Here is a 22,116-nt window from a genome sequence, read left to right as displayed (position 1 = left end):
CCGTCCCTCCCACCAAATCACTACTTGTTCTGTCATTTGCAGTAGCACTGCAGCAATGATAGAGAGCTAGAAACTCATCTCTTTGTGGTGTGGTGTCAGGTGACAGAGGCAGAACATTTTCACCAGTGAAAAGAAATATCTGTTTCCAAGGCTCTCAACTCCACAATTCCCTGATTTGGGCCCTGTTTCAGGTGCTGTTAACAACCAGCTGTCTTCCCACCTCCACAGTTCTCCTGAGACCTGATTGTTTTGGTCATGGCTGGTAGATCATCTGGCAAGAAATCAGACCAGCTGGATTTTTTCATTTCTTAATGTCAATTCCTTTTTTAGGTCATCAGGCAGGAGTCTCAGTACTAGCATATGTGTCTTTCTCTTTCTCAACTCAGAAGAGAATTGACATGGACTCACCAATGAGTTCACTGAGGGAATGACATCTTGTGGTGGAAAACATACTGGTAACAGTAGGCATGCTGGTGTGGGATTAAAAATTAATCAGCATCTCTCCAGTTCTCTGGTGGACCCTTCCTAAATTTTGAGTTGTATAAAGGTTCCTGCTGATTTTTTGGGGGGTAGAATAGTGGTTAACATTACTTATTTGAAAAAGTTTCTAATGTTTCATGGAGAATACTCCAAGTCTTTATTTATACACAGTTTTTCTGGCCTGTCATGTATTTTGGTGTATTTCCTCTCATCCCTTAGGGAAGATTCTTTTTAAGTGCGGAATAATCATCAGCAGTTGAGAGACTTGTAATCTGCAATTCTCATGGAAAGAAGATCTTTAGGTCAGGAACTATCTTTTTGTTCTCTATTTGTCTAGTGGTTTTCATCTTGAAGATGAGAGCTCTAGGAGTTGTTGCAATGGAAATAACGAATGACTGGAAAAAAAGACAGTAAAAAGGACCATAATTTTGATCTAATATCAGATTAACCATATAAAAACCACCCAGAGTGTGTACACATAAAGACATAAATACGATAAACAAAAAAATGTGAAAACTCACCTGTTCGGGACTTATAAGATAAATAAACTCTGTTGTCCAAAATGAGAAGTGAGCTCATTCCCTTTCTATCACTTTCACTGCTGACTCCAACAGAACTTTGCACCTGGAGTCTATTTTTGGTCTCTTGATGATGACGACTGAATCAAACCGCCTGTTTAGTGTAGTCTCAAGTCAGCACATAACACGTTTTGGGTTTGTTTTTTTTTTAAACTGGGGATTACTGGGGGTTTATGCTTAATTGCTTTGTTTGCTAAGTATATTTTGATGACTGTGCTATAAAAAAAAGGAAGACTAAATTACATGTTATTGATTACTGAACAATTCCAACTTCCAGGTAAAATATTTCTACTTAATTAAAATTTGAAGTAATGGGGAATAATTACTTCCACAAGCAGAAGTGGGGATTGGGGGGGGTTGTAGTTTGTGAAGATTTAGAACTAAGGGGTTTTTAGAAGTAAAACTGCCCAATTCCCTCTCATAATAAAAGGAAGAGCATAAGCATTTTTAAAAGTTAGTATTTTCACATAGGTAGTGTTGTGGCCAAGCTTTATTTCTTACAGCAGCAGCTGTTCTTCCTGCCGTATGTCCTAAATAATAAAAGACTGTATGAAGTCAATAGTGTGCTGTGAGACATACCTTAGCTGAGCAGTGCAGAGAGTGAGATGGTCACCACTGTGGGGTGAGAGAATCAGAATCACCGTTTGACTTAGGAAAAAGCTGTGGAGAAGGGCTGAAAATGGCAGAAGCCAGCAGCGGGAGTTTGAAGAGCGCTGTGGTTAGTTACTTCACAGATGAGTTTGTCCTGTGGGTTGTTTTTTATTGTGTGATGGGTTTTTCCACCATTGCGTATTTTTATACTTGTACTTTCTGAGTAGGTGGCGATGGAAAAATAGATTAGGGGTTGAAGGGGATTTTTTTCTTCTTTTTCTTCTGGTCTCATTGTTAGAGATCTGTACCAAAAATACAGACTAAATGCAATGCAGGTGAAAAGTAGTGGTCTCTGAGCTCTTTGTGAACCGGAAAGCGGCGCAGCCTAAGTGAGAGGCAAAGTACTTCCATTCTTATTGCATGGTGTGCTGTTTTTGTTGAGCTCAGTGGTTTAATTCTTTATAAAATTTTTTTTAGTACTTTCAGAGGGTTTTTTCCCTTCTTTTTGATAGGTCAGGCTTTTATCAAAATGGTTTCATGTTAAGATTTGAAAGATCTGGGGACTTGTTGCTTCACTGTTTTGCTGTTTTACTGTCATTTAGTTCATCAATCCATTTTTAACATTTGATGAGAAAATATTTTCAAATTACCAGTTGGTAGAGATTGCAAAGGGCCCAGTGTTTGGGATGAACCTGCCCAAAGGCAATGATATGTCCATCTGGGAAGGAAAAAATCAATATGTGAGGATATGGACAAGGTGGAACTAATTATTCTGTGCAGTTGTATCAACAAGGAGCATGTTGGGGGTTTTTTTTAATCAAGAGTATAGTTGCATTCTGCTGGTAAGGACTTCTTGCATTTAAAAAAAACTGGTTTAAGAAGTTTTTTTCATTTGATTCAGGATACTGGTCTAGTTGTCCAAATTTTTCTACCATAAGAAACTAATGGAACCAAAGTGTCTTTATGATTAAATCACCTTCCAACATACTTTCAACATCTGGGATTTGTTTACATGAGGATTTAGTCTCTAAAATGTACCCCCTTATATGCAGAGGACAAGAAGGTCTCTTAGACCAGGTCTGTACTTCCAATGCTCTGGTTGGACATAATAGCATAATTCCAGAAGCAGTGTTGAGCTGAATAGCTTGAATCCTGCTGTTCTCTGCAGTGAAAAATGGAAGGTGAAACAAAACCACTTTCCCTGTCCTACCTATATGTGCCATTCCTCTCAGTGAAAGGGAAGTTACTTATAGAAAGTTTTTTTTTATTGCATTGATAGGGAGGAACAAAATTATTCTAGTTCTCATGGATAAGTAGGGCCAAGTGTTGTGGCCAAGTTCTACTGACAGCTCCTTGCTGGGCATTGGAGCCGACTGCAAGCCTCTTCTGCTTGGAAGCAGCGCTGCAGGCCTCAGCTGAAGTCACCCTTTCTTCTTTGTTTTGCCCCTGGTTGTGGAGAGGCATTTACTTTGCATTTGACTCAGACCACAGGCAGCTTTATTTTCACTTGTGACAGCTGTTCAGTGAGAGTGAAGCAGCCAGTTCCTCCTCTGTGTTTGCAGTCCAGAACAGATACGGTGTCTCCTGGTGTCTCTGCCAGTGCTCTGTAAAGTTGAGTTTCACAGCAGACAGTGGAACAGGCACCTCAAACAGTCCTTGGCCTGTCTGCTTTGAAGATTAGTTTCATGCTGGGTTGTTTTGTGTGAGGAAGGAGGGAGCGTTTACAAGAATTGAAATCACCCATTTTACTGGAGGTGGACCTGATACTGAAAGCAGGGAGTTGTTCAGACATCTTCTTCCAGCCCTCTAACATTCACCTTTACTTCCCCATGCTAGGATCCCACCTCTGTGCTTCTGGACACACACCCCCTTACTGCATACGTACACTGAGATGTCACCTTTCTCTCATCTGTATGTCAGCTCTATTTTCTTACTTTCCCTAATCCCTGCACTCCCTGTATCACCTGTGTCCTGAACAGAAACCATGATGCCAGCAGTGACTGGAGTAAGAATTGGTTTTAAGCACACTGGAGAGACTGAAACTGCTGCCCATCAGCTGACTGCACATTGCAGGTGCTGTGGAAGCATCCACCCCACAGCATGGGTAAGCATTCCATACCACTCTGCAATGGTTCATTCAGGTTGGAGAGTTTGGGGACCTCTGAGCAGAGACCAAAGTCTTATAAACGTGTTTTCTTCTTGGGTTCTTAAGTATGAAAGTATCAGAGTTTGGAAGCACAAGGTAATGCATGCTGGAAAAAAAAAATCGCTCTCTCTGAGCAGTGTTATTTATCCACTTCCTTTGTCCAGTTCATTAATGTCTAAGTAGTGGTTGAAATAACAGAAAAGATAAGTCCAAGGTTTTTCCAAGGCCATGTTTCAACATAAATCTGTTTTCTTAACATATCCTCTTTCCTTCCTCTGAGACATTTACTATCTTTTTGTGTTTAGAGCAAGAAGGAATGCAGCATATGTTGTCACTGCCCTTGAACTTTGCAAATCTGGCACCACTTCCTCCTGTTTGCTTCCCTTCTTGTTTTACCTCTCTATCTGCCTAATGCATCGATTCGCAGGAGGATCCCTTATGAAATGGAAACCTTTCCAGTGAGGCATTCCCTTCCACCACCAAAAAGTCTTTGCCATAAATTTACTCCAGGTTTACTAACTGCTTTGCACCAAAGTCATAAATTTTAATAACTTCACAGAAGAGGATTTGCTGTCTTCAGATAGGGGCTGACACAGTATGGTACAGTGTGCTTTCTCCTGTATAAGAAAATAAAATAAATTACCGCAATTAGCTTGTTCTGCCACAGACCTTACACATTTCTGTTCACTTTGGGACAGGTTTTAGGCCTGAAGGAATGCAGAATTAGGAATTGCTGTGGAGTGCTATCTCCATAGTGTAATAGCAGTGGGTTCCAGACATTTAACCACATAAATGCCTAGCTCAGGATTGCAACAGCAAAATGTTACTCCTTCTGTTACCTTATAGCAGATACATGATTTGAGGGAAGTTTGGGTGTGAATTTTGTGGCTGTTTTATGCCAACACTAGCTACTTCTGGAAGTTCTGGACCCTTTGCAGTGAGGGGCCCACAAGCAGGGGTGCGTGAATTGCTTCTTGGTGGTGTGGAATGGTGGCTCCCAGCTTTAAACAGGGGTACAGTTATGTCAGCTGTGAGGGGATCACCTCCACACCCACCAGAACTCAGATTTAGTGGCCTCACTTGAATTTTGTAACTCTTACCCATTTCTAACAGGGTAGGGAAAGAAGGACTGTGTTGACTGCCGCTTATTCCACATGAAAGGTTTGCAAAACTTTAAAGCTGCTTCAGTGTCTTATATTCTCCATTATCCTGCTTGCACAGTAATAGCATTTTACTTTTGTGGTGTTAGCACAAACCCCAAAATTTGTAGAACCTAATGAACCTAATTAAGTAACTTGATTTGAGTCATTTTAAGGGAATGGAACACAGACCTCCCAGCACTCTGTTTTAACACTTGAGTGTGTTCACTCCTCCAGCTGGAAAATTAAATCCAAAACATGGATGAAGATAAATTATTCTTGTTAGCACATAAATTATTCTTGTTAGCACATATTTTTGAATCCACCTTCCCAACAGAGACGGGCTAGATTAATTAACAGAAGAGCATTCCTAATACTGAAGGTTCCAGTTAGATTCTTCTTTGGTGAGTTATGCAGGTGGAAGTTTGCTACTTGTGTACGTGTGCATGTGTGGGTTTCTGGTTTCAGTCTAAGCAAGCTCGGGTGCAATGGCAGTTAAGCAAGCTGCATCATGTGGCATTATTGGAAACGCTTCTTTATATTGTCATTGCTGATTCCAGCAAAGTCCACTTTCCTTCAGGGTTATATAAAGTTCAAATGATTTCAGAGACAGCAGAATGGTAATTACAGCTAAGGGGCCCTCTTCTTTGCAAATCTCAGGAAAAGCATAGATGTCTGATGGCATGAATCAGTATTCTGATTTTTAGGTTAGAGTATTGTGGTAGCACATTCTGCTCCTTCAGATTTCCCTTTTTGTTATGTTGTTATACACTGTGACTCTGCTGGCCTGCTTCCCTCTCCTCTGTGCCCAGAGAAAGCTGGTTTGCATGGGGATAGAGTAGCTAAAGAGGAATAGGCAAGTGTCCCACAGGCTTGGTGCACCCCTAGATATTTAGAAAATATACTGATCTCTCCAAGTAGGTAGGTAATACTTTGCAACATCTGCTTAATTCTTGGCATTTTTAATTGATATCAGAGGGTGAGATGGAGAGCTCAACACTCCAGTTGTATAAATAAATCAGAAAGGTAGAAAACTAATGCAGCAGTGCCATCTCTTAAGTACTATTTGTAATTACCTAGCTTAGGGAATAATCTGAGATGTCTAATGAAGCTTCAATGCTAAACCCTTTTCTGTGCCACAGTACTGATGCAGTTTCTATCGTATTTATCTTCAGGACCTTCTGTGAGTGGGAAGAGGGATTCTGGTTGTGTGACAGCAGCCCTTGGCAACACGTGGAGTCACAGCGTCAACACCAGGCTCATACTGCAATACCATGACTTGCCAACAAGACAGGTGAGAATTTAACATCAAAGAGAATTTAAGTAAAGCTACACCAGCAGTGCTTCGTCAGATGGGCTGTGTCCTTTAGCCTCTCTGGTTATGCTACATGTGTTGAGAACTTGGTACTCGAGAGCCCAATCGTTTTTTTGGAGTGGGAGTCAGTCAGTGGCCTTTGTTTTTAAGAGATGACCAGCACTCCAGTGCCTCTGTGTGTTAGGATGGGCTTTCCTGAGTCGCAGTTGGTATAGATGTACAAGTTTCTTGAGCCTTTCATGCATTCTACATCGTGGAGATGAAAGGTAATCCTTAAAGTGCTTTCCTGCACAGGGATTTTCAGACAGGAGTAGAGACCTAGTCTTTTCAGTGCCATGGTTGTTTTGCTGTCATGCTGTCCACTCTCTGTGCCCAATTTCACCTGTGCCTGTTAGGACAGGGAGCAGCAGGGCTGCTGTTTGTGAGTAGAAGCTTGCTGCCTGCACCAGCAAGCTTAACTTTGGGCAGTAAGTATGATACCAATTTACCAGACGTATGCCTGCAAGTAAGGGAATGGTTACCCTTTTCACTGAGAGACTTTATGCTTTTAAGTGAAATATGGTAGCATCTTTTACTGCAATCTTCACCTCTTAATTTAAAAAACTGTGAAAAACTGGGAGACAAGACATTTGGGGTATGATTGAAGGAATGACTTTTTTTTTTGTTGTTTTTAGAAACATCATAATGCATGATTTCATCTGTCCCTTGGGATATCTGTGGTTATAATCTCTTTTGGCTTTGTCTGTTCTGTTTTAGGATTGATGTAACTCTTTCCAAAGGCTGTGACCCTCAATCTTAATGTTATTGATTTTCTGCCAGTTAAAGGAGAGAGCTGGCAGAAAAATTGCTCCGCAGTGTTTGTACCATCTTACTCCTTTACCATTACTACCCATGTGCATTCAAATTGGTGCTCCTGGGTTTACTGTCACAACACAAAGTTTCTCGCTTTTAGATTGCAGTCTTTAGAGGCAGAGGAGAGGAAGCCGTCTGCTTTTATTAGAAAATTATTCATTTGAAGTAAAATTATAATGATAGCACTCCTGTTTCTTCAAGTAGTGGGCACTTTGAAGCAGCAGTAGTCCTCTGGACTTTGAGGTAGAAGGTTAAGTGTATCAAATGCAGGCAGATAAGGCATCTTCTGTACTCACTTCTAAAGGTTATGCATAGAAATGTACTCTTACTGCTGCTGGTCTTAGAAATTTTCTTATTCTTCTTATTCTGGTCTGTAATGAGTTCTCCTTTTCTACAAAAAAAACAAAGTTCTGCAAAATACAAAACTGTTCATAAGTTTCCTGGATCACTTCAGAGTTGCATGAGAGGTGGAGTTGGCAAAGGGTAAAGAGCGGAAACTGGGCTCTGTGCTACTTCATGATGCATCAAGTCAGCTAAAACAGATTAAGAAAATTCCTCTGGTAGTGGAAAAGGGGAAAAGGAAAAAAACGTGTAGTTTTTCCTGATTTTGTTTAGGAAGGAGTAGATTGCAAATGTATGAAAAATTGTGTTCAAGCCTTTGAAATTATGGTCTGCTTAGCAGCGTTTTTCTCTCTCCCTGACTGGATTTATTAGGTGCACCACCTTGCTTACAAGTGAAGCTATGTGCTCATTCTGTTTTAATTAAACAACGGAACTAAAGGTACAGTGAAGAAAATGACCTTAAAGTAAATGTTAGTATATCTTATTAAAACCAAAGTAATTTGAAGCAGAAGTGTGATATAAATAGTGATGCACCTGCGAAGTCCATGACTGAAATGCAATATGTCCATGATGTCCTGTAGGTATTTTCCTGTTGTTGATATCTGTGTCCTTTTTTCAGATAAATTCTTGTTTCTTAAACTCATAGAAATCTTTCAGCTAGACATGCAGTTTCCAGTTAGAGGAAGGTATCTAGAGTTACCCTACCTGTCACAGCACTGTATTAATCAAATTACTATCATTTTACACACATATGCTCCTTTATAATTGCTTTATACTCACTTTCAGAAATGAACTGTGAATAAAGGTGCCTCAGTTCTTGAGATGCCATTTCAGTCATCATAAAGTGGTTCTGCCAGGAGGTATTAGGTATCAGTGCTTTGAAAGCCAGCACTTTTTGAGGAAGCTTAACACGAAGATTTGAAAAAAACACAAAACCAACAAAACAAAAAATAAATAACAACCAAAAACCTGTAATTATCTGTAGTCTTGGTTTTAAAGGGAAATTTTGCCCCAGGAAATTACTGAAAGCACACGGTTGATTCAGAGATTTGGGTGAAAAGTAGTTTGAAAACCAAGTTTTTCCTGCTTTTCCTCATCTATAACCTTATAGAATCAATACTGTATAAGGAATAAGCTGTGTTTCCATAGAATCATAGAAACTTCATATGGTTGGTGATTGCCCATCTCTCTAGTTTGTTGAGTCTCTCTGCAGGACCTCTGTGCCTTTGAGGGAGTCAACAGCTCCTCACAATTTAGTGCCATTGGCAAACTCTACTTAGTATCCCTTCGAATCCTGTGTCCCAGTTATTAATCAAGATGTTGAAGAACAGAGGGCTGAGGTTGGAGCCCTGCAGAACCCCACTAGTGACAAGTCCCTGCTCTGATGTCACTCCATTCACTACAACTCTGTGTGCCTGACCTGTGAGCCAGTTGCTCACCCAGCAGATGATGTGTTTATCTAGCTGTGGCCTGGACAATTTGTCCAGAAGGATACTGAAAGCTTTACAGAAGTCCAAGATTACATCAGCGGGTTTTCCTAGGTCTTTTGGGTGGGTTACCCTGTTGTAGAAGGAAATCAGGTTCAACAAAACAGGACTTTCCCCTTATGGAGCCATGCTGGCTATGATCTATGACTGCGTTGTCTTCCAGGTGTTTTTCAGCACTTCCCAGAATAATCTTTTCCATGATTTTACCAGGCACTGAATTGAGACTCACAGGCCTGTAGTTTCTTAAGTCCTCCTTCTTGGCCTTCTTGAAAATCAGGATAATGTTTGCCAGCTTCCTGTCAGGTGGCACCTCCCAGGATTCCCAAGAGTGCTGAAAATCATTGAGAGAGGCTTCGTGATGACATCAGCTAGCTCCTCAGATGAGTCCCATCAGGCCCCATAGATTTGTAGGGATCCAGCTGAAGCAGCAGATCCCACACAATTTCAGGGTCAGCTGGGAATTGATCATTCTCGCAGTCATAGTCCTCTGGTTCAGGGCTGGAGGCCCCCATGGCCCATCATCCATGTTGAAGATGGAGGCAAAGAATGCATTTAAACACCTCTGCCTTGTCCACATCCCCGTTTGTGAGGCTGACAATCCTCATCTTGTAATGGGATGATGTTATTAGTACACTGCCTTTTGCCATTAATGTATTTGAAAAAACCTCTTTTTTATTGTCCCCCACAGTTCTGTCCTGCTTTATCTCCAATTGAGCTTTGACCACACAAATTTTCCCCCTACCATGGCCAACAGCATTTCAGTATTCTTCCCATGTCACCTGACTTTGCTTCTCCCGGGCATACATCTCCCTTTTCCTTCCAGAGTGGATACAATTTGTTTTTTCAAAAGGTAGAATTCATTCTTTAACCAGTCACTTGATCCCCAGAATATCTCTTTCTGGATCTACTTTCACTCTTTCTTTCCCTGGAGGAGCTGGAGTGGTGGTGACAATCTGAGGGACTTCCCCTCATTATATGTGACTTCCAAGGTAGTAGAGCCAGCATGCTAATCCTTGTTGCAGAACCCCACCCATCAAGAGAAGAAGCACCTCTTGAGAAGCACTGGGCCAAGGCTGATATTCTTCAAAGCACAGAATGATAATGTGATTGTTCAGGAAGATTCAAGCAAGCAGTTTTCCAGAACTATAGTATCTCCCAGGCAGCCCACTAGGCTGCTGAATGCTTGTTCTTAGTCATGCAGTATTTGTTTCTGGAAAAACTCACTGATGTCCCCTGTTCCTGAAACCTTGGGGAATGCCAGGGCAGCAGGTGGCAGAACAAGTATGTAACAAACCTTAGGAAACTGAACATAGAATTCCTACACAGTAGGGATTTTTTTATATATTAAGTAAAGAAAAATGTATTTTGTTTGTCCAGTAGATAATTTCCAGCCAACTATCCCTTTTTCCACCCCACCCTTCCTATGTCTGGTGAACATTAATAAGACAGCAGCCAGTTCAGCAAAGTAATGAAATTTCTGGGATGTCCTGCCTGCCTGACAATCAGTTAGGTTTGCTTTATTGCTAGGATAGGAACAGCTTTCTGAACAAACAGATGAACTTTGCTCTTTTGCTTCCTTCTAGAAGCCAGGGTTCTGTTTTTTGTTTCCTCCAGGACAGAAGCAACACAACTGGGGGAGGGCCAAAAGTGATTTCCAGTCTGCATTTAAGTTCATTATGTCACCAAAACCCACAAGCATGGACAACAGCAGGAGTCTTTTAGCTACTGAGGTGGGACTGAGCTGTACAATTTCAACAGCAGCACAATGGCATAACAACATGTGAGAACATGGGAAAAGTTAATTGTTTCACACAAATACCTTCATGAAGGGAATTATCTTTGGATACTAATACTTCATTCTCCCTAAGTAGTTAACCATGACATTTATTTTCCTGAAATGCATACATAAACATGCAGACTCTTTGAGTTTGGGCCAAAACCAGTGGGGCTGCACTAGAAACTATCAGACTCCTCAGTTACCCCTATGTGTGTAATTATCCTTCTTTCTTGCACTGGAGTCAGCAGGCTTTAAGGTTACTGTTTTCATGTGTTTTCAGCTGTCTTTGATAGGGTTAAATACATTGCCATGCTATATTTAACATTTCGTTCTTGTCCATTGGAGGCAGGGTGCTGGATTAAATGAGACACTGCCCAGATCTGGTATGGCAGCTTATATGGGCCTGGTTTATTTTATAATTTTCAAGGGATTTGTGAGGCTTGTAGTATTGTGTTAATCTCTGTAGCATGTTCTGAAATTCTCAGAGTAAAATGCATGTGGAAGTGTTATTTTATAAGAAGTCAGTGTTTTCCTGTGGTATTTTCAAGAAAGAGCATTTAGAATCACAGAATCATACAGGTTGGAACCTTTAAAATCACCGAGTGCAGTCATTAACCCAGCACTGCCAAGTCCACCACTAAACCATGTCCCCAGGTGCCACATCTACATGTCTCTTAAATACCTCCTGGGAGAGAAACTCTATCACTTCCCTGAGCAGCCTGTCCCAATGCTTGACGACCCTTTCTGTGAAGATATTTTTCCTAATACCCAATCTAAACCTCCCTTAGCACAACTTGAGGCCATTTCCTCTTGTTCTGTCACATGTTACCTGGGAGAAGAGACCAACCTTTACCCATCTACAACCTCCTTTCAGGGAGTTGTAGAGACCAATGAGGTCTACTCTGAATGTTCTTTTCTCCAGGCTGAACAAGTCCAGCTCCTTCAGACACTCCTCATCAGACTTGTGCTCCAGACCCTTCATCAGTCTTGTTGTCGTTCTCTGGATGTGCTCCAGCCCCTCAATGCCCCTCTTGTGTGGAGGAGTCCAGAACAGGATGCAGGATTTGTGGTGTGGCATCACCAGTGCCAAGTGCAGGGAGACAATCACTTTCCTGGTCCTGCTGGCTGCACTGTTCCTGATACAGGCCAGGATGCCATTGGTCTTCTTGGCCACCTGGACTGCTGGATCATGTTCAGCTAGTTATCGACCAGGATCCCCAGCCACTCTTCCCCCAGCCTGTAGCGTTGCCTGGGGTTGTTGTGATGCAAGTGCAGAATCCAGCACTTCACCTTACTGAATGCCATATAACTGGCCCATTGATCCAGCCTGTCCAGGTCCCTCTGCAAAGCTTTCCTACCCTCCAATGGATCAACACTCCTGCCCAACTTGCTGTTGCCTGCAAATTGCCTGGTGGTGCACTTGATCCTCTTGTCCAGACAATCGAATAAGACATGGAATAGGTCTGACCCTAATACTGAACCCTGGGGAACACCACTGGTGGCTGGTCACCAACTGGATGTAGCACCATTCACCACCATTCTCTGGGCCTGGCCACCCAGTGTTTCACCTAGCAACCAGTCTGCACCATGAGAAGCCAATTTCTCCATGAGAATGCTGTGGGAAACAGTGTCAAAAACTCTGCTAAAGATGACATCCGCAGACGTTCCTTCATCCACTAAGCAGGTCACTTTGTTGTAGAAGGAGATGAGGATGGTTAAGCAGGGTCTGCCTTTTACAAACCCACGCTGTGTGGGCCTGCTCCCCTGGTTGTCCTGTGTGTGTTGTGGAATGGTACTCAGGATGGTCTTCCCCAGCACCAAGGTCAGGATGACAGACCTGTAGCTCCCCAGATCCTCCCCTGGCCCTTGTAGATGGTGCCACATTTGCCAGGTTCCTGTGACCTGGGACCTCCCCGGGTGACCAGGGCTGCCGGTAACTGATGGGCAGTGGCTCAGTGAACTCTTCTGGCAGCTGCCTCAGTACCCTTGGGTGGATCCCACCTGGCCCCACAGACCTGTGTGTGTCTAGGTGGCAAAGCGGGTCACTGGGCATTTCCCCTTGGGTTACGAGGGCTTCATTCTGCCCATCCATGTCTTCCAGATCAGGGGTCTGAGTGTCTGGGGAACAACTGGTTTTAGGATTGAGATATGGGCTGAAGCTTTCAAGCTGTGCTAAGTGAGCTGTTGGGCAGGAATTTTCTTGGTAAAATGGTAAAGTGCGCAGGTAAAGTGTTTCAAGTGCATGAGTATATGGTGACTTATCCTCAATAAAACAAAGCAGAACAAAACCCCCTTATCTTGTTCAGACTAATGCCAGACATAACTTTTATTGTGTCCTTGGTTACAGACCAGCTGTTTCATCTTGCTCTGCTTACTATCACATGAATAAGCCCTGAATAAGCATTCCAAAATTACAATGGTGAAGTAACCCTGGTACTTGCTGAGTGGGGGAAGGGCTGGAAGAAAGCAAAGGGGAGTGAGGATAATGTTTTACATTTATGAGATTTGCAAATTATTTACCTTGCATTTTTTATCATATTAGTAAAACAGTTCTTTTAAAAAGTACAACTATTTGACTGTAACTTCACCAGGAGATGGCTATTGAAAGTGTTGTAAAGTCTGTATCTGTTCTGAGCCATCTTCTTATATAATATGCTTATCATATGGAAAGGCAAAAAACACAAAGAGATTTTTTTATAATCTTTTTAGGATAAAAGTGATGGTGTGAAGTCATGCAAGAAAAAAATAATAGGAAATCTTACAGGAAAGTAGATTTTTTTTCAGGTGAGATTAATTTTTTACAGTTCTCCATTATGTTTCTTTTGAAAAAAAACAGCCACGAAAAGGCTGCAGAAGCACATATTCAAATTCTGCAAACCCTTCCATTTAAAGAAATGGTTTTTTGTAGGATCTACAGTTTACTTCAGAGACTTTTGCCTTGCCTCAACTATTGATTGAATATTTTGAATCAGGACACAATGTTGTTATGGCTTTAAATTTCCAGGCATGTTTACAAACCACATCCTTAAAAATACATAAATAAGCTCATGGAGTTTTTTTCTGATTAAAACGCTGTCCACTTAAAACCCTTATGACAGAAGTCTTTTGCTTATCCATAGATCATTTACAAGCATAAGCAACAGTATAATCTGGAATAGCATGAGAACAGTATGAAACTGGACACAAGGCACAACTGAAGCATAAACAGATGGTTGTCAACATAGTATGATACTGACTTAATCCAGCAAAGCGCCAAATGAAAGGATGCCAGAAAAATAGTGAAGCTTCATTAACAAGTGTTTGGAGCTCAAACGTCACCAGGTGACCTTACTTGCCTGACTTGAGTGTTTGTTCATGTCTCTCTTTGCAGCAAGCCTCCTTCTTAATGAACATTTGGGGGGTGGTCATACAATATAGCCATCACCGGAGCCCTGTCTGCATTAAATGGGTCTGGATTTATGGCCCTCTCCTCTTAACAGGACACTTCTAGAGAGAATGTTTCCATCATTCTTGAACAAGAAATCATTTACTCAGGTGCTTATAAAACACTAATCAATTTGTTATCTAGGAATCTAAATAGAAATTAAAAGGCTCTAGGTCAAATAGAAAAGACCTAGAAAAATAGTTCATCTTGTTCTCTTTTCTTCCCTGTAATTTCTTTAATAACTACTGCAAGTTTTTCTTACTGAGGATTATTCTGCTGTCAGATAGACAAAATGTAGGAGCAGCTGTACAGGCTTCAATCTCATTCACCTGTAGTTCAAAGCATCCTAAACAGTGAAGCAGGGACATCTTTGAGGCAGAGAGGCAAACTCAGTCATTAAGTTACACTGAGTCTTCCTGCTGAGGCTGGTGGCAGAGGTGGGTTCTTTCTGGTAGGTATCTTTGACTGACAACCAGCCCACTCTCAGAAGAGGCTGCTCCTTGGTTGCTGCTAACCTACACCAGTCACAAGTTAACCATCTCCTATTATGTTATCTTTTCAAATTACTATGCAAAAGCATTTGCAGACTGATCTCTTCAGTGCCCTTGCCAGGTGCTCATAACCAAGGAAACTGAATCATAACAGGTGACTGAGTAAATCTTTTGCAGCTGGGAGGAGAGTTGGTATCTCTTCACTGCCATCGAGTACCAATAAGCTCGATCTTGCTTGTCATTTATTGCCTTTGTTTCAGGCACTTACAAGTCTCTGTATCTCGTGGTACTATGTAGTAAAGGTGCTTCTGCCTCCAACTTGCTCGATAGATTGACTCACCTGCTGAACTGATGTTCAGTGTGGTCACTGAGTTCAGTCTTGAATATCTCTCCTCAGCATGCCATAAACTTCTTTTCATAAGTAAAGATTAATGAAATGGGGACTGTGACTGGAGCTTTATGGCAGAACCTTTTCTCTAATTCCTTGTTTCCAGTTTCTATTGATACCAGAGGTGATTTTTCTAAGCCTCAGCTCTAGAAGTCACCTTGCATTCATCTGTCTCTCCTCTTTGCAGACATTGAAACTGTTCTAAACTGCAAGTACTCAACAAAGACAACAGCTAGTACGTAAATTTTTAGATTATTAAAATGCTTGTCTGGCCTCTTTTCTTCAGTAGTGGTTAATGCAACATTTCTAGTATTATCAATACTGCTTTTTTCTCTCTTTCAAACACACCACAGAAAATAGAATTGTTACCTTGATTAGACCTACCTAGTCACAGAGATGCTTTTATTTTAATTTTTATATATTGCCTCAGTTCTGTAACTGTGGAAATGGCCTTTTGCCTTTATCTAGTTGATAACTGTGCACCTTTGTGTTAATCACATAGAAATTTTCAGCAATTTGGGCTATACCTCCACATATATTTAAGTGGTTTATTGGGAACCACTTAAAGGTCAGGATGGGAGGGTAAGATTATTGTAACAAAATCTGTTCTGAATACAAAAAAACCTTGTCTGTGATGCTATTAATCCAACAGCCTTTACAAACACTGTCCTTAAGTTAAGTAAAACAGCTTAAAAATGGGAGAGAGAAAGAACCAGACTTTTAGGCTCTGGTCTGAATTGTCTGAAGAATGTTCTGTTTCTAAACTTAAGTCCCTTTGGATAGAGGGTCTGAGTGCAAACTCCCATCCTGTTTATACCGAATCACTTTTCTGATTTTGATTTGACTTCTGCGTGAGTTTTTCCCTCAAAACAGAGGGGAATTAACCTAGGGCAGACTCTGTCATCAATAACTGAAATGTCATCACTCCTAAAGAGTGGCAATGACCAAAGTTGTTTATCCTTACAATGACGTGGCAAATCCCCTTGCTTCCTGTCTTCTACCAGATTCTCATTTTTCCTTTTTTTTTTTTTAAATTTCTTTTCTTTTTTCCTTTTTAAATTTGAAAACAGAGGGAAGCAATGCCTAGCTCAACTTTAAGTGTTAATTATTCAGAAAAGTTCTGCTGAGTCTGTCTTGGAATATAGTGTACTTAAAGACATTCTTAATAGTGAAAAATATCAGAAAATCATTGTGAGTGAATTGGACAACCTCAAGTTATGAAAATATATTGGAATATAAGATTGCTAATAGAAATCATTTGCAAAATAATATTGGGCATTACAAATGAGTTTCTGGTTTACTTAAGGAGCAGACAAGTTCAAAGTGAAGCTAATATTGGAGTGGTTTTGTTTCTCACAGAAAGACTAATTCAACACTGCAATGTAACCATGAAAAGGGTGTAGGCTACCCTAGAACAGATCAGGCAAGGTGTTTTCAAGTGAAAAGTGTTTGTACCCTTGTGGAAAGGCATTGAGGCATCTCTGGAATACTGTATATGGCCTAGAAATAGTTGTTCAAACTTCTTTCTACTTTCTTCTCTATCTACTTTCTTCCCAGCCAAAGTCTGTGCTAGACAGAATATATTTATTGACATAGTAACTCTGAGCTGTCACTGTTAAAAAAAAGTAGACTTCAGATAAAGTTTTAAAACCAGACAAACTTTGACATATTGACTTCAGTGGGCAAAATGCCTGGCATCTTGTGTGAAAAGGTAGGGATCAGACATGATTCTCATGTTCAGGCATTACAACTTTTATGATTCACTAAACATACTAAGGGAGAATCATGTCAGGAGTTTGTATATCTAGGACATTGTACTCTGAACTTGAATTTTTTGCTTGTTTTATGAATCTAAAGTCATTGAACTGTTCTAGATTGACAACACAGGAGAATGGCAGCCAGTGAGTGATTTTTTAAAAATCTACTGTAGAGAGAACAGTGGGGGGTCTTTCAGTTCAGTTTTATCAGTGTATCTACCCTGGGTAGGATCCGTTCATCTAGCAGAGTTTGCTCTATGTAGACTTTTTAATCTTTGATCTCTGTAATTCCCTTGCCTTTAGCTGTGATGTAAAAACAGGCTGAAAAAGAACAAAACCTTCTTAACCACTTAGGAACCGAATGCAGACTACTGATCCACTTCAAGAAATAAAACTGATTTTGGCATACCATTGCCTGAGATGGACTGCACTTTAAAATACAGGGTGTTTTGATAATCTCCAATGTTGTAGACTTAATAGGAGCTGTTTGGCCAACTTTAGCATATCTACCCATCATAATGCATCAAGAACATATAATTTTCAGGATATTACCTTCCCTTGGACTGATTGTTGTAACTGTTGGGAAAATACCATGGGATTTTGGGACGTCTACTCAATCAGGAAGGGAAAGGATGTGTGCAAGAGGTGGTAGTGTATTCTACCCACATGGTGGAAACACGGGAAGATACTTGGGACTAAGAGGTAGAAGGCATTATAAATAGCTACCTGAGCCATCCTGCTTCCAACTCTCACAGGTACTTGGATTAGGGATAGATATGTCCTTTGGCTTCATATTAACTGAAAGCCATAAATTCCTCAATCCATGTTGTAGTTCAGTGTTTCTGACAGGCTTGTGTTTGATGGCTAGCTTCAACTTTTCGAATACTGGTAAGAAGTACTGTAAAGTATAGCTCAGTTAATGAATTACTTCTTCCTTGAGTATTCATATTGGAGCAACACCAACTTGGAAATGACTAATGAGGTCACTTGTCAATAAATCCCTGTCTCATCAAAGAAAGTGATTAACTTAGGTTGCAGAGTGGTGTGTGAGTCACTACTGAAGTTCTTCACTGGAAGGAGTTGATTATACTTAGCTTGGGTTTGCAAGGCCCTTTCATATTTGCGTAACAGTGATGGTTCATGGTCTCTCTTTATCAGTTATTTCCTGCATGTGAGTCTAGAATCTCTGGCAGAAGTTCTTGCACTGGTCCTGAGGAAACAATCAGTCTGATTTTTTTCTGCCATTTGTCTGTGCAGATATCTTCTGCAGTTCAGGGTGTTAACATACTGCCCGGCATTGAAGTGGAAATTATGGATTTCAGGACACTTGAGCTGGCCTTGTGCAGCAGAGCTGACAGGGTCAAGAAGGTTTGGTTTGGAGTCTGAGCCAGTAAAACCTTACCATGTTTGAGCCAGCACTGACTTTTTTTCAGCACATTGATAGTTCTGGTCCAAGTGATATGTTTGCTCTTCACTGTACGTCACTGAAGTTGTTTCTTTTAGCATCAGTCTTTATTTATCTAACAGTAATATAAAACTCTGTACCCACAGTCATCTCAAACTGCAGAAAAAAAATCACCTAATCCTCTCTTAAGTTGTGTTGATATTTACAGCTGGACGCAGTACATTTCATATAAAAAACAAAAGGAAACTACTTTCTTCTCCTTTTTTCATAAGTTTTTGTCTTGCTTCTCGCTTGTGATCTCTTAATGGCCATCTCATTTGAAATAACTGAGCAAGGTGAAAAGAAAAGTGTAAAAAAGTACAAAAAAAATTAATGAGTTTCTTACTAATCTTGCTAAGGTAATACCAGATATACTTAATTATTAATTATTAAGTATTAAATATATATTAAATATTTAATTATTATATTAAATATTTAATATTATTAAATATTTAATTATATTAAATACTTAATTATTAAGTATTAAATATATAAACAAAAGGTAAACAACATGTGGACATGTAAGACATGTACCAAAGGTTGTCATTTGGGTGCCACTGCAGGAAAGAAGAGGTTGAGTTTGGTTTTTTTTCTCTACAGTTTTGCATTTTCTTTGTAATGGCTACATTTTTGTGCTTTGAACATAATTAACTTTTCTAAGTTCACATGTAGTTAGGATCCCTAAAGTCTGAATTTCTTAAGTATAATCCCCATGCAAGAGAATATCTAAGAGCTATAAACGCCACTGCCAGTAATTTTGTGAAAAGAATGATCATTACACATGATCTTTGCTTCTGTTTCTTCTCCAAACATAAAAAGATTTATTAACCTGCTGATCATTGTTTGTGGCACGTTGTCATCAAAACTTTAAGAGCTGATGGGTAATAAAGCAGTATTTTAGGTCTTAAAGGGCTGACCAGTCCTTAGTGTATCTGTGCCATGCACTGGAACAGGAATGTTTGCCTTTGCCTGCTGGTGCTTCTTGGGTATCCACTGCCCTAGAGAAATGCAAATGAAGCCTTCTAGAACAGTTCATGTTTGTTAGAGAAAAGGTTTTGTAGAATTTTGTTATTCAGCGGTTGCACAGTCAGCAATATAGATTATGATTTTAAGGCCATTGGTTTCCAGTTCATTGGTAAAATCTCTCCCAGTAATGTTCTTGATAGAGAAAACCTGACTCTTGTAGAAAGATTGAAATTAATTTTAAATTAACTCTGTCACCTTTTACTGAACATCAGTAGAGCATGACAGTACTGCAAAAAACCACATATTGCATCTGTATATATTAGCTCACAGGTCTGTTAGCATGACGTTTTTTCTTGTCCTTGTGTGTGATGCCCAGTGGACTCTAAAATACACTCTGCTGAAGCTTTACTTAAGATAATATTGCTGTCTCTCACATGTGAAATTAGCAGTATTGTATTAGCTTGTCTGCTGGGACTTTGCTTTTAGGAGCAGAACAAAGTGAACACACCAAAGGAGTTGGAAAGAGATTTTGTTTGTTTCATGTTGAAGGCATTTTGCAGCCACTAGTATGGGTGAAAAAATATTAATGCTATGATCTAGGACTTCAACTTGGTTGAATCCCAAGCTTTTTGGCCCAGGTCTGGGATTTTAGGATTATGCCTTTACATCAAGAAAAGACACTTGTTTTTACTGATGTTGGAAACCAATGAGTGGAGACCAGGAAGAGCTCACTTCTGGTCTTATTTTATAATGGGGTGATTTTCTTTCAATTTATAAATAATAATGGTGGTGTTTTTCATCATTTAGAAAACAAAAAGAAAGTTAAAGAAGGAATGAGTATTATTTGAATAAAGATTTGAGACACATTAAAAACAGGCATTGAAGTTGAATTTTCAACAGATGCTTTTTTTATCTGTAGAAGATAAGTGTGTTGCTAAAATTATTATAGATATTTGAAGAGTAATAAAAGTAATAAATCATTATGGCAATGCACATGGTAATTACATACTTAAGAATTTATATTCCTCATGTTGTGCTGCTGAATTACACTGAGCTGATCTGCACCACGCAGTGGCATGGGCAGAGGAGGCAGTGGCATCTCTGGCTGAGCACTTGGCTCTCTGGAGGGGAAATTGTGCAGCTCCTGGGCTTCCAGGCTGTGCTCTCCACTGGTCCCATCTCTTCCAGTCATGTCTGGCAGGCTGGGTGGAAGCAGCCATGTATTCTGACAGGAGCTGCTCTGGTGCTATTGTACTGGTACTCCCTTAGGAGTCCTTCACAATTTGGGACACAAGATCCCTGGGATAAAGCAGTGTTCCAGTATGTGTCATAAATAAGTATTGTATCCTTCAGCTTTTTTCTTATTTTTACTTAGGTACTGCAGAACTAGCGCGAAATGGAACAGTACGCAAGGCTCTGAAAACCAACATAAACTGTTTTCTGTTCTTCTCACTGTTGCTGTACTGTAAATCTCATGAGTGACCACAGGTTGTTGCCACATAAGAGAATTCCCACAGGAGGCAGTGTTTATGTTGCCTAACTACTTTATCCAGCCACAGCCCCATCCTCAGATCCCTTTTCTTGGCACTGTTTTATTGTGGCAAGCAGGACACGCTGGCTGGCTGCTTTCCTGCTTAGTAAAAGCTACAAGCATCTTCTCCTGAATTACCCTTCACATTGGACAATTATCAGGGCTTTGAGCCTCAAAAGTATTATAGCATAGGATACCTTCATGGCCAAGTTCTTGAGAAGTTTCCTGGCCTATAGAGGACTCTCCACTGGGAAAATGAGGAGACACTCGTGTCCTGGAGTAACTTTATGATGCTTGTATCCCCAGCTGTCTGTTCTGTTTATGCTGGATGTTAGGTTCTACACCTTTAAGACTGGTTCTGAGAGGGAAGGTGGGAAGAAGAAACACAGTTTGTTTTCAGAAACTTCACTCACTCGCCTGCATCCTTCACCCAGACAGTGTTGTCTGCGGCACGGACAGCGAGAGAGAGCTCTCCTTTGCTTTTTAGTTAGTTTTTTAGCTAGCTGAGGCAGAGAAGCTCCCTGGACTGTAGTTTTTCTTTTTCTTAGAACTGTTTAAATCTGCTCTAGACTAAAAACCCAGAAAAACACCAAGAGCTCACACCTATAGCCCACCAGATGCCAGGACACTGCGTTCCGGTGCCGGAGAGACTGATAAAAGACTGAGTGAGCTGAGCTATCCCCCCACGAAAGGACTTTCTGAATTTGCCCTCTGTTCAAAACTGTGAGAAGTTTTATTGTTTTGTGCTTGTGAGTACTTTGCTTGTTAAATAAACAGTTTTTTCCACTTTTCTCCAAAGAAATCTTTTCCCTAACCAGTTAAGAGTGAAACTGCTTAAATTTGCTTTCTAGAAAGACCCCATTCACAAGTTTCCTCCCAAAATTTGCCCTAAACCTAAACAACCCAGAAACAGAAAAGGTGACAAAATTCATTTTACAAACTAGGGAATAAGGCACATGGCAAAGAGACAGAAAATGCTTCTGGGGAAAGGAATTTCGTAGGATCTGGTGTTTCATGAGCTGAAGGGAGCTGACTACACTGCATACCCTCCCTGTATTCACCCTAGGGAACTTTCACCAGAAGTCTGACTTCAGTGAAGTAAATTGGAGGCAGCCTGTTTTTGTGCAGTTCCCTGGCCATGCTGCTGCAGTTCAGACACCATTTGAATACACATGTGGGATTTCATTTTCTTTCCCAATTCAAACTTGCTGTTTGCCTGGGTAGTGCAGTTCCCTGCCACTGAAGTTATTCTTAAGTTACGTACATCAGGCAGGGAAAGGCTCTCTGGGTATAAGGGCTCAGGAATGTGCTGGCAGTCTGGGAAAGGACAGCTAAGGAAAAGCAGCATTTTGTTAGATTTGGCCTATTGCATTCAGGACAGGTATTGCTCTGGAGCACATCAGGACAG

The 22,116-nt window shown here is 40.6% G+C and overlaps 1 protein-coding gene across 10 annotated transcripts in view; it reads left to right on the top strand.

The window, feature by feature from the left end:
- The window catches only part of RAD51B (RAD51 paralog B), a 407,321-nt gene that overhangs the window by 245,807 nt on the left and 139,398 nt on the right, over positions 1-22,116 (top strand). For 7 of the 10 annotated variants that reach the window (XM_066188243.1, XM_066188244.1, XM_066188251.1 and 4 more), the window contains one exon: positions 6,110-6,228. In XM_066188243.1, coding sequence (XP_066044340.1) covers positions 6,110-6,228 — 119 coding nt within the window. Of the gene's footprint in view, positions 1-3,628; positions 3,754-6,109; positions 6,229-20,552; positions 21,429-22,116 lie in introns of those variants that run through there. The other 3 variants (XM_066188253.1, XM_066188250.1, XM_066188252.1) reach the window with 2 other exon arrangements.

Source organism: Chamaea fasciata, unplaced genomic scaffold (genome assembly GCF_029207755.1).
Source record: "Chamaea fasciata isolate MVZ Bird 193981 ecotype frontalis unplaced genomic scaffold, bChaFas1.0.hap1 SCAF_7, whole genome shotgun sequence".
Classification (NCBI taxonomy): domain Eukaryota; kingdom Metazoa; phylum Chordata; class Aves; order Passeriformes; family Sylviidae; genus Chamaea; species Chamaea fasciata.
Note: the sequence above shows the minus strand (reverse complement) of the source record. Positions and strands in the feature narration are given on the sequence as shown.